General features: G+C 39.7%; 1 protein-coding gene across 3 annotated transcripts in view; it reads right to left on the bottom strand.

Moving 5' to 3' along the window:
* Nucleotides 1-568: 568 nt before the first annotated feature.
* The window catches only part of ZCCHC7 (zinc finger CCHC-type containing 7), a 253,514-nt gene continuing 240,687 nt past the window's right edge, over nucleotides 569-13,395 (bottom strand). For all 3 annotated transcript variants that reach the window (XM_060609299.3, XM_060609300.3, XM_078436676.2), the window contains exons 7-9: nucleotides 9,166-9,261; nucleotides 3,550-3,667; nucleotides 569-1,103 (exon numbers count right to left, since the gene is read on the bottom strand). In XM_060609299.3, coding sequence (XP_060465282.2) covers nucleotides 667-1,103; nucleotides 3,550-3,667; nucleotides 9,166-9,261 — 651 coding nt within the window. In that variant the 3' untranslated portion in view covers nucleotides 569-666. The remainder of the gene's footprint in view (nucleotides 1,104-3,549; nucleotides 3,668-9,165; nucleotides 9,262-13,395) is intronic.

The raw sequence follows: 13,395 nt of genomic DNA, 5'->3' as shown, positions 1-13,395 counted from the left end.
ACGTTAAACCTTTTAATGATTCTTTTTCACTTGTTTCAGGAAATCTATCTTATGACATTTACTGGATGGGTTCCTTACTTGTATTTTGCTATAGGCCAGCGTCTCTGCCTCTCCAGGGCTTCAGTGATGACACCATCATCTTTCTGCCTCTGATGCTCTGACCATCAGAAGATTATGCCACCAGCTTCAAGAGCAAGGACAGCTGGATTTAGATTTATAGCTATTACCCCTTTCCAATGTTAAAAAAAAGTAATGCTGAAAAATATGAATTTTTCATATTAGCATTGATTTCTCTTCCTGCAAGGATTTAATTTTCATACTCCCACAGCATACGAATTATGTTTACTTTTTCAAAAAAAGTATTTTTAAAAATTTTTCTTGAAAAGATTACTTCTTATCCCTAGGATTCTGAGTAAAAATGACGTATGGGAATGGGGCAAATCAGAGTACATGTCCTTTTTTTTTTTTCCTTCTATACCTAATAACCTGTTGGACACAGAGAATGGAAGTCTCCATGGTCATTGTGCATCAGTTTCAGGTACGGCCGAGATTACAAAAAGAACAAAACAAAATTCATTTGATTTAATCATAGATCATAAACAGATTGCCATGATGTCACAGGCATGAAGACCAGACAAACACCGGAAAGCCAAATCAGAAGCTGTCTCACAGCTTGGACTTTTTTTTCCTCTGCTTAATGAGAAATAAATTATCACTGCCATCGCCCTCCAAATAGCTCTCCTTTTTCTTCTGTTTGCCCCGCTTGCTGTCTCTGGGCAGCTTGTCTTCTCTTGGCTTGTGGTAATGTGATGAGTGGTGGAAGGACTTGGGACCCTTCTGGGTCTTGAAGGTGCCAGGAGAATGGAGTTTTGGGCCCCTGGGGAAGTCCTCCTCCACTTCATGAGCCCTGTCAGCCTTCCTGTGTTTCTCACGCTCTTTGCGGCTCCTGCTCGCTTCTTTTTGGGTTTCTTTCTTTTCTTGAGGCCACCTGCTGTTTCTCCACGAGGCATGGCTCTTCCTCCTGCCATGGGGGGGCCTCTTCTCTGCTGCTTCCATGTGAGGTCTCTTGAACTGCCTTGGAAAATCCCCATTTTTCTGGAGTTCTGGAAAATATAAAAGTATTTCTGCATATTCAGCAGCCAGACAGTCCACACACGGCTTACCCTGGTCTGTAAATAACTCAGCAGACAGGGAAACTAGACAATGAAATGTGTTAATGATACAACATTCTAAAGAGCCCTTACTAAGGTAAAAATCACCCGCCAAAAATTGTATGGTTATAGTTCTGTATTTCTGATTGCTAAAAATGGAAAATATCCAGAAATCCAAAGATATTTATTCTATTCAGTACAGTTGTACTAGGTTGAATGATAGAGATGAAGACTAGTGAAAGCAATCATTTCAGCTTTGTGAAGAAAAGTCACATCTGACCAATTCAAGTCATGGCGGGGATAAAGAAACAGCCTTTGACGATGAAGTGAAACAAGATATATCAAATGTCTCATGACATTTCAATCACCCTCAGAAGATAAAGTCTGGTCACAGTACTTATAGGTGGATGCCAAACTGGACAGGAGATTATTCCTCCAGAGCAGACATCACTGGCTTGGAGAACACACACACGTGTGTATCTCAGACATTTTGGTCCCAGATCTGGTGTTACATTTTACCAGGACTTGGCACCCTTTTACTACAAGTGTCTGACAGGCATGATTCTGATGGGGTAAGTGGGAGATGAGGTTTGAGGGATGAAAACTAACATGTCAACAAAACCTTGACAGATTAAAGAAGTGGCCAATAAAAAAATAGGGATGGGGATGCCTGGGTGGCTCAGTTGGCTGAGCGACTGACTTTGACTCAGGTCATGATCTCACAGCTCGTGAGTTCCAGCCCTGTGTTGGGCATAGCCCGCTTCAGATCCTCTGTCCCCCCTTCCTGCACCTCACCTCCCCCCTCTCAAAAATAAATAAACATTGAAAAAAAAGGATGAAATGCAAAGTAATATAAAGTTCACAAGAAGTGAACTCTAGGATACAGAGCAAAGGTAATTCCTTATAGACTTTAGCATGAAATAAATTTTTTTTTCTTAAAAAAAATGTTTATTTTTGAGAGAGAGAGAGAGAGGGAGAGAGAGGGCAAGCAGGGGAGGGGCAGAAAGAGGAGGACAGGATGCAAAGTGGGTTCCACTGATGTGGGGCTCAAACTCATGAACTGTGAGATCATGATTTGTGCTGAAGTCAGATGCTCAACCGACTGAGCCACCCAGGTGCCTGAAAATTCTAATGGATCACAGAGAACCTCAAAGTAGCCACAGAGTTCCCAATATTACTACTAGTTAAAAGTGAAAACAAATGGTTTTCCTAGAATTATAAAAGTTATAACCACTCATTACAGAAACCCCGTGAAATACAAAAAGTATAAAAATAAAATAGGAGCCATAATCTTTTTTTTTTTTTTTAATTTTTTTTAATGTTTATTTATTTTTGAGACAGAGAGAGACAGAGCATGATCAGGGGAGGGGCAGAGAGAGAGGGAGACACAGAATCTGAAACGGGCTCCAGGCTCTGAGCTGTCAGCACAGAGCCCGACGCGGGGCTCGAACTCACACACCGTGAGATCATGACCTGAGCTGAAGTCGGACGCTTAACCGACTGAGCCACCCAGGCGCCCCAGGAGCCATAATCTTTTAATTCAGAGGGGACACTTTGGTGCATTTCTTTTCTTTTCTTTTTTAATTTAATTGCCTAATAAATATGTACTGTAATCTCTCTCTATATATAGTTGAGATAGAGTTTATATGAAATGTAATATGGAAAATATGCAGGAGTTGAAAATAATTCCTTTTGAAAAAGACCTTAAGTCAGAGAGAGTTGGGGGTGGGATGGAGAAAGAATACCAAAAAGGCTCTAAGAGTTACAATGTATAGGTCAACTTGAGAAGTATAGAACTATTTCATCCTGAAAGCAAGAAAGGTAACTTAGTAAACCACTGTTAAACTTAGTAAACTACAGCACAAAAGAAATAGAAAAAAGTAGGCCTAAATTATAAACTAAAAGAACGTCATGTTATCAACAGTTAAGTAAAGGAATCACAGAAGGTGGCTGTGGACCCTGGAGCTCTGCTGTAATCATGGCTGGTAAGAACAGACTTCTTTGGGGAAACTCCAGGAATCACCTAGCAGGGAAGCCTTTCTTTCCATAAAAATACTAGAGACATACAAATGGAAAAAAATAATTACTTGCCAAACAGAAAACTCTCAAAAAAAAGAGCCTTTAAAACCCTGCTTCCCTGTATGGATAGAAGTATTTTCAGGACATTTTCTAAAATGGTCATGATGTGAAAAAAATGTTTAGTGTGAACAGATCATAATGCAGGGTTTCTGAAGTGGGTGCCTGATTACCGGAGATCAAGAAAGTTCTGGTTTCTATGGTAATTATTTAAAAACATTTTCTGTGCTAACCAATGACACCCAAAGCAGGCAAAGACCATGTAAAGGAAGACATTTAGGAACTACTGCAAAGGTAATCTCACAAGAATTCAACAACATACCTTTCACCTTTCGTTTTATTCTCTGTTCTCTCTCCCGAATTTCATATTTGTCATCATAGTAGTAGATGAATGGAGATGTTGGAAAGGTCTGGTTAAACATTCGTCTTTCTGTACATTCCTGCAAGTTGTTTGAAATTGTTTCAAATTATCAAATTTGAAATTAGGATGTGTCACAAGGGCACTGCTCAGGCAACCTTAACTGCAAGATCACAGACCACTGAGGTTAGAGACAGTCCCACATCACAGATACCCCACGCTGAGGCTCAGGATGTGGTCCTGCTGGGAGGCTCCGCCAAACCAACATCCAATCACACCCAACTGTGCTTACAGGCTTCTTTCAGGCTTGGATTTTCTTTCCTTACTTCTTTACCCATGAAACCTTTCTTGTCTTTTTTCAGTCTTCCCTGCCAAACCCCTCCCCCAGTCTGAGCTAACAGCAATGGGGGGCTGGGTCTCTACTGAACTTGCTCTGTTCCTCTTTTAAAGACTTTATTTGGCCTTATGTTGTATTAGACCTTTGCTTGTCTGTCTCTTCCAACAGCCTTCCACCAAGTGCTTCTCCTTTCACATTTACACCCTAAATGTGAGTGTAAATTCTTAGCTCTTTGCTCTTTTCCCTTCACCCAGATGGTTTGCAAGCTTATTTTAACCCAATACTGCTAACAAGGGCAGTGATCCTTATGGTGGGGAGCAGGATGGTGGTGGTGGGTTAGGTCTGGTTTGAAAATGCTCCTAGGTAATTCCAAAATACCCCAAAAGAATCCTCTCTTCTCTTTCCTTGCCCCGCTCAAGAGATCACTCCTCTCACTCATTTCTCTAGGTCGGCTCCCCACCTGCATGACTCTGGCTTTTGTACCTCTGCTAGTTTCCAAATCCACATCGTTGGCCTGAGCCACATCCAACAGAATAGGCTTTATTTATCATGATCTGTTGACATATATCCATTCAGCATGTCTGAGACCAACTTTTCTTTTCTTTGAAAGAGGTTTCCCTTTGGAACTTCCCCATTTCTGTCCTCTGCCATCTTGCCTAAAATGTATTTTATAAATGTCCAATTCTTCTTAGCTAGGTATTGAAGAAAATCAGAACACCTCTTAGGAAGAAAGTATGTGAAATAGCCACATAAAATTTAGCTGGCTTATCCTAACATTGGCAAATATACTTGACTTGTAATTCTAAGATACCTGACTGAGGTATCCACACACACTGGCAGCCACACACTCAGTAAGAGCATGATTTGCAGATTATGAATCATTCTAAATATACATTTAAGTATTGGAAATAAAGTAATGTCAATCTGTACCTACTATTGGACTTTATCAAATCACATTTTACCTTAATTTTCTTGTTTTTGCTCCAAGAACTGAAACATTAATAATACAATTGAAATCCTCCGTGTAATGCTGTTTCCCATTCCTCATTTGTCTCCTTCCCTTTCCAGAAGTTGCCACTGTCTTAAAGTTGGTTCCTGCCATTCTCATACATTTTATACTCTTACTACTACTACTAATGACTATTCTAATAAACAACAGTGTTAAATTTGAAGCATTCAGACTTCATAAAAATGGTATCATTCTATAAATATTTTGAAGTGGCTTTAGGTTATAATAGCTTCACAGAATAAATTGGGTAGTGTTCTCTTGGATGATCTGTTTCTGAATAAAGGTTTGGTAAAACCTGACAATAAAACTATCTGGATCTGATATATTTCAGGGGAGAATTCTGATTACTAACTTAATTTTTTTAGTGGTATTGGTTCATGTAGGCTTGTTCTTCATTTTGGTTAATATTTTTTTCTAGAGAATTATTTATCTGTATTTTCAGACTTAATTTTGAACTTTATTAAATGCAAAGCTTATTTAAAATTTGTATTCTCCTACAATTAAAACTTACTGTATTTTAAGTTATTTACACTTTTTATTCACTATTTGTACCTTTTTTTTTCTTTGAGTAGTTTTTCCGAAGTCTTTTCTTTTGGAAAAAAATATGTTTTTAATTTTTTAAAAATGTTTTTATTTATTTTTGACACAGAGATAGAGCATGATCAGGGGAGGGGCAGGGAGAGAGGGAGACACAGAATCCGAAGCAGGCTCCAGGCTCTGAGCTGTCAGCACAGAGCCTGATGCAGGGCTCGAACTCATGGACTGTGAGATCATGACCTGAGCTGAAGTTGGATGTTTAACAAACTGAGCTACTCAGGCACCCCTAAAAATGAAAATGTTTTTAAAGAACTAGCTTTTGGTTTTGTTGATGCTATTAATTTTGTTTTCTATTTCAATAATTTTGGTGCTTATCTTTATTATTTCCTTCTTCCAACTATCTTTAGATATACTGTGTTGTTGACTTTCAGGATCTTTTTGGAATTTTTTGAATCCTGAAGTTATAAGGCAAACCCTATATGGTAGCCTAGAGAATTACATACATACATACATACATACATACATACATACATACATACGTACATATGTATTTCTTTATTTAGGCTTCATGCCAAGCATGGAGCCCAACGTGGGCCTTGAAAGCATGATCCTGAGATCAAGACCTGAGCTGGGATCAAGAGTTGGACATTTAGCTGACTGAACCATTCAGGTGCCCAAGAATTACTTTTAGAAATCACTATCCATGGTGGCTCTAAGTTTCCAGAAGAAAGGGCACCCATAAAAGATTTGGGTCTAAGATTCTGCTATAGTTTGAATGTTTGTGCCCATCCCTCCCAACCCCCAACCAGAATTCATCCCCAAGATGATGGTAGGAGGAGGTGGAGTCTTTGGGTAGTGATTTGGCCATAAGAATGGAGCTCTGATGAATGGGATTAATGTTCTTATAAAAGAGACCCTCACAGAGCTCCCTAGCCTCTTCTACCGTGTAAGGACATAGCATGGAAGTGCCATCTATTAAAAACAGCCCCTCAGGGTGCCTGGGTAGATCAGTCAGTTGGTTAAGCATCTGACTTCAGCTCAGGTCATGATCTCATGGTCCATGACTTCGAGCCCTGCATCAGGCTCTGTGCTGACAGCTTGGAGCCTGGAGCCTGTTTCAGATTCTGTGTCTCCCTCTTTTTCTTTCTCTGCCCCTCCACTGCTTGCACTCTCTCTCTCAAAAATAAATAAACATTAAAAAAGAAGAAGAAGAAGAAGAAGAAGAAGAAGAAGAAGAAGAAGCAGCAGCAGCAGCAGCAGCAGCAGCCGCCACCCCTCATCAGACATCAATTCTACTGGCACCATGACTTTGGGCTTCCCAGCCTCTAGAACCTAAGAAATAAATTTCTACTGTTTATAAACCACATAGTCTATGGTAGCTTGTTTACAGCAGCCTAAATGGACAAAGAGAGATTCTAACCATAAAATATTAAGAGCAAATTGCAATTACAAAGAGGTACTAAAGATCTTGATACACTCCCAGCACCCACTCATACTTTCACACGCTCTTGGAGTAGTCTCTCTGTAGAGTGACTACTGTTTTCTATGGTAGTTTGTAGTTTGCCTGATATGAAGCTGCTTAGGACTGTCCCTGCCTCTCCAACTACATGATGAGTGAGGTTAGGGAAGGGCGGTGCCACATTCACCTCAGAATACCTTTTATACGAAGAGGCTGTTCAGTAACATCTATAGAGCTGTATTTCTGCAAATGAAGGGGAGGGGTCCTCAGACATCTTTAATCATCTGCACAGTCTTCTATTTGGATCCTGTACAGTCTAGACTGGCGTGGCTATACAGAGCCATACAATACGATAAATATTTTCCAAAGCTAAATGTAAATTATGTTTTGATTATCCACATCGCTGGTCCCCTCCATTAGCACACACAATTGATAGTTGGCTATATAATTTATCTACTATTCTGGATTAGCCACACCACTGATCTTCTTCATTAGTGTGGATGATCTAGAATTCTTCATCTATGGCAGCGATGAGGCTGCCAAATTTGCTTTATTGTAAATTAAAAACTATCTAAATCTAGATTTCTGGGATAAATTCCAAATGTTTTTAATATATTTCCTATCTACATTAACAGAACTGACTAGTAAGCAATATGTGCCCAACTATAATTGTTTTTCTTTAATTGAACAAACATAAATGGAAAATTACACCCTTTTGCTTTAAAGAGGTCAGCAAGCATAAATTGTACATCTGTGTGATCTGCGTGGCAGTGGAATACTCATGGGAATAGGTTTCCTAAACAGTGTTGGCAACATCTGGATTTTGGCAACGAGGTGGAATGCACAAAGCAGGAAAAGGTCTAGAGCTGGTAATTTTGTAAGAAAAAGTATTCTTTAACAAAGTTTTTAATGTGCATTCTATGAAAATGGGAGTATGGGTCTCTCCATCCATGTCACCATACTATGGATTTGTTCACATTGGAAACAGCATCCAAGTGTCAGTATTGAGAAATCTCCCCATACAACTTCTTTGCTTTGGAGATAAAGAAACTGAAGACCGGAGTGCGTTGTTCAAGTCACATGGTGAAGTCAGTAGCAGAGCAAAAGCCAGACCTGAGGATCAGAACTTCATCCTAGCTTTCATGTTGTAATTCTTCATTCCATGGTCCTGCTGCCCCAACGTGGAAGAAAAGTTTCACCTGTTGGTGAACTGTGTTGTGTCTCTCCCTTTGCTGCGGAGGTCCAGCCCCAAGGTCTGCGTGAGGTGCCACGGTCAGAATTCAAGGTAGGACTCCCATGAGTCACAAAGCGCAGCACTACCCCTCCCCTTCCCACTGCTCACAGCCCTCCCATTTTGAGGACTCTCTACCCCCGAATGCTTTCTACCTCCTGTCATCAGATCGCATTTGATTTTAGTTTATTTTGGTTTCTAAGCTGTTAGAAGCCTACCAGGAGACTAGGAATGTATTTCTCCATACAGATTTTCTACTTTTTGTGCCACTGCCCTTCTTCCTCTGCCTCAGGATTCCCAGAATGCAGGAGAGCTTGCAGTCTATTCTTATCACATCCTGTCTCTGGGATGCGCTGCTGCTGTTTCTTACTTAATGAGACAACTGGCTAGGAGACTCCCTCCCATCTCACATCAACAAATTCCTTCTGCTTTGACACTCTTGCACCTAAAACACACACAGTTTGGCCCTTTTAGCTGGGGCTGGGAATATGCAGCTTGGATAGGGAATCTGGACGTCTGTGGGGCAGACAGGCTAGTCAATGATACAGTATCTCTGTCTTTCCACTAGTGTCAGAGTTTTTATGTGAGTGATGAAGATTTAAGTGAACACAGTATCAGGGAAAGCTGGAGATAGTGGAGAACTACATAGAAAATCTCCAATCATGATTTTGGCTGTGTCAAAGTAATAGCAAACATAAGAACTCATGAGAAGTGTAACCATTTTGGTGACTACTTTTATTCCTCTGATTGACTGTATGAGGTTTTTATTTGTTTTAGCCTAACTTGTTCATGTATATTTAAAACAATTAGAAGAACGTGCTCTGACAGATCTCTCTGGCAGGGATGGGAAAAGCAAATCAGTTGAAAATACATTAAGTCTTACTTTAGGATGTTAGTTTATTAAAAAGGTAAGCATTCAGAATTACATTTTTTTTTTTTAGTTCATCTTTCAGCAACCACTCCCAGAACAACAGAATGTGTTATGCCCAAATGCTACTCAAACTTACGTGTCCATAATGGCCTTCTTGCCCACAGTTGTAGCAATACACTAAGGCTGATTGTCCAGAAGGGGTCTTCGGCTTTTTGGGTGGTCCAGGTTTGGTCTGCAACATGAATATTTGTGAGCGTTTATTAAATGTTAGAAGAAAATTAAAACCTGATTCTTTCCCAAAGAGCTCTTTTTAGGTAAGAGATCCTTTAGAAATACTGCCTCCTAGAGTTTAGGACCTCACATCCAGATGATTCTCTGTGTTAAAGTGCACAACATGACAATTCTTTTCCACTTCATGTCAATATATGCTTTCCTCTTCTTCGCTCCTCATTCCATTAGGCGTTGTGCCCAGTACTGTGTTAGGTATTAGGTATCTCAGAGAGAAAAGCACAACAGGCTAGTAGAACATGAAAGACATCTAAACAGATGATGACAGAAGATGTAAGCAAAGTGAGAAACACGTACAAGGTTTTAATGGAGTGGCAAAGGGGACCCATCATTGGGATGGGGTGGAAGGAGTCAGGGAATGCTTACAAAACTTACATTTACTTTTAAAGAATTAGGTGTAAGTCAAATGGAAAATCCTAGGAAGAGGGGCTAGCATGAACAATGCATGAAGCTAAGAAAGCATACATGCTGACAAAGTATAACATGCATAGCCAGGTAGACTGAAAAATGAGGCTGGAGAAAGCAAGGCAAAAGAAGGGAGGGCCTTAAAGTCATCTTAAAGAACTTGGGGTTTATCTGGGCTTTTCCATTTTAAGTGTTGTTTTAAATATGGGAGCAGAGTAGTTAGAATTTTATTTTGGAAAAACCATTTTGGCTTGTAGTTGTAGAGGGCGTGAATATGAACAGAAGGTTAGATGCAGTGAAAAAGGTGGCTGTTAGGAAATCAATGAGGTGATGAGGGTCTACACTACAAGAGTAACAAGGATAGGAAAAAGGGAATCGATTTGGCCAATACATGAGGGGATAAAACTGGTATCACTGAACATTGACAAGATATGAGGAATAAAGGAAAGGAGAAATTACGATGCTTTTCAGGTTTCTAAGTTGGGTGCCAACAACTGCTTCAGAAACAGTAGGAAATTAGAGGGAAAGATGATGAAGTCTAACTTGGATGCTGTGTATTTAGGTGATGTCCATTAGGCAGTTGTCTCTGTAAGATTAAAGCTGAGGGAACAAGTGTGAGCTGAAGATTAGCTCTGAATGAAATCTACCGTATAATAGTGGAGGCTAAAATGACCCGAGTGGACAGCATCGCCATACCCAATATGAACAGTGGTGAGCTCAAGATGGAACCCTGGGCATAACATTTAAGGGGCAGACAGAGGAACCTGGGAAAGGGACAGAGAAGGAAAGGCTGAAGGATGCAGAATCACAGGAGAATATAGTCATACACCTTAGAGAGTAGTTTCAAGAAGGGTGAACTGATCTGCAATGGAAAATACAGCAGAGGCTTAGTGAGATTAGAACTGAGAAGCATCTGTTAGATTTGGCAATTGTTCATGGATAACCTTAGTATGAGAATTTTGGAATTGGTAGAAAGGTAATAAAGAGCAGAAGGCAACAGGCTGAAGAGTGAAGAGATGAATACAAAGGTGATAAAACCATAAAGAATGAGAAAATGATTCCCCACAGAAGCCAGGATAGTAGTTACTTCCAGTGGGGAAAAAATGCACAGAAGGTTTTGGGGTAGCTGCAATTTTCTATTTCTTGAACACAGTGGTGTTATATAACTTAAGTGTGTGTGATGTAACTATGCATTTTTCAATATGTATGTTACATTGGACAGTAAGAAATATTTAAAAAAAATTGAACAGAAGCAGAAAAAAAGGGGATGGCAGGTATGTATTATTTTGAGAAGCATGAATAACAAGGGGCAGAATAAGGTCGAGCAACATCTAGGGAGGGGATTTGGTAGAGTTTGCTATTAGAATGAGAAAGAGATCTGAACATGTGAGGAAGCTCATAGAGAGGGAGGTGGTGAAAACAGGAGAGAAGGGAGAAGACAGAGCTAAACCCCTGAGGTGGCAGGGGCTTTAAACAGAAGGAGAAAAACCTAATAGCCCTCCCACTCCTTTTTTTTTTTTTTTTTTTTTTTTTTTTTTTGTAGATTGGAAGAAAGAGGTGAGAATGGGAATGAAATTGGATAAGTTTATTTCTTATTTATTTATTTTTTAAAGTGAGCTCTATGCCCAATGTGGGGCTCGAACTCATGAACCTGAGATCAAGAGCAGCACACTCGCGCAACTGAGCCAGCCAGGCGCCCTGCTTATGTTCTTTATTGGGATGCTATAACAAATAGTGCTGGTGTGCCAACTAATTTCATTATTACTGTTTAATGTGGCAAACAGGTGGCTTGTGAAGGTTTTATGTTATTGACATGGGAAAATAATCTATAGGCTATAAAAATCTTCTTCAACTTTACTTTTAGTTTGTTTCCTAAAATGGAAAACTGGAGGATAACAGTAGCCTAAAAGATCTTTTCTATTGAAAATGACTACAAACGCTACACAAAATAGAATTTACAATTTCAGCTATTGTCAACTGGGATATGATAACTAACAAAGGTCTTATATTCTCCAATAAAAGAATGTGGTTCATGAATTAAGACAAGCTAAAAGTCGTCAAGCATAGTTTTGACAGGTATGCATACAAGCATGTACCACTCACTCACTCACTCACTGCAGTGGCTCATAAATTTGTTCAGGTATAGAGCACCAGGAAGACATGAAATTATTAAGCAGAAATTATTTTTCCATCTTTGTGTTACTTGATGTGACACAAAATTGCAACCATGAGTATATATGTGGTTTAAGAGAAAGAAATCAAAGCAAGAGATGTGTCATGGATGTGAAGGCAGAACACATAATGTTTTGAGGAAGAAGTTGTCAAAAGCTACTGGTGGGTTAAATAAGATAAAGACTATGAAATCCACTGGATTAGCAATCAGGAAGTTGCTGGAGACTAGAAACCATTGTGAGCAGTTTATTTGAGGGGTAGAGATACAAGCCAGACTGTAACGGGTTTATTGTAAGTAGAAAGAACTGAAGAACAAAACACTGACGACTTTTTCAAGATACCAGGTTGTGTATAAGAGAAGGGAAGGGGACAAGTAGAGCAGAACAAGTTCAAGGACGCCTCCATCAGTGATGTTTACCAGAGTGCTGGGCACATGGCATAAGCATATACAAGCATTCTTTCATTAATTTATTCAAAAAATAATTGAGTGCCTAATATATGCCAGATATCTTAGAATAGATTAGGTAACTGAGAAGTCAGACAAAAATCCCTGCTCACATCTCCCACGTTGGAAGACAGATAAACCAACAAAACACACACACACACACACACACACACACACACACACACACACAATCGGGTAGTAATAAATGGCACGCAGGCAATTAAAATAGAGTTAAAGGAATGAAAGTCATTGGTGGTGACTTAAATTGCATTTTAGAGAAACTCTCACTGGGATGGTCATTTCTTGTGATAAAAATACCCCCAAGTATGCAATGACTGGGGAACAGCATTCTAGGCCTCAGGCATGGGGACAGGGAATGCAAATCTTGGAGATGTGGGTAAATTTGCCATATTTGACTATCAGAGAAATATCTGTAAATTTGGAAGTGTAGTAGGTGAAGGAAGAGTGGGAGAAGAGGAGGTTCTAAAGATGGAGAGGGACTAGATCGCTTAGGGCTTATCATTCAGAATGGAGAGCACTGGATTTGAGTGGCATGAAAATCCACTCTAAGGCTAATGGTAGGTGCTCAAAAACTAGTCGGTGACTGTAGGCAGAGACTATCACTGATGATAAACAGAATTATCCACCCGCCAAATAATAAACATTCTCTGAAAGACTTATGTTTATAATTTTTCAATGTTTTTTTGTGCAAATATATGGTAATTTACTGCTGAGCAAGATTTCTAGATTCATTGAAGAAAGGAAAATATGCTCACTATGTTTATTCCGCTGGAATAAGAAATTCCATTGGCTCAAATCCTATGAAAAAGGACAAGATGAATCAGGCAGTAATGATTGGGGAAGGAGGGCACAGAAAGAACCAGAACAAGATGGATATCCAGACACTAGAACTTTGGTATGGATGCAAATAGGGATTTCCTCACAGGAGAACCACTGGTGTCCCCATGGCACTGCTGGCTTTTCCTCAGGAATACAGAACACAGGAAAGCCACACTACTGTACAAGTCTCCAGTGGTTCATTCCCATCGCATCCTC

The sequence above is a fragment of the Panthera onca genome, chromosome D4 (assembly GCF_046562875.1).
Source record: "Panthera onca isolate mPanOnc1 chromosome D4, mPanOnc1 haplotype 2, whole genome shotgun sequence".
Classification (NCBI taxonomy): domain Eukaryota; kingdom Metazoa; phylum Chordata; class Mammalia; order Carnivora; family Felidae; genus Panthera; species Panthera onca.
Note: the sequence above shows the minus strand (reverse complement) of the source record. Positions and strands in the feature narration are given on the sequence as shown.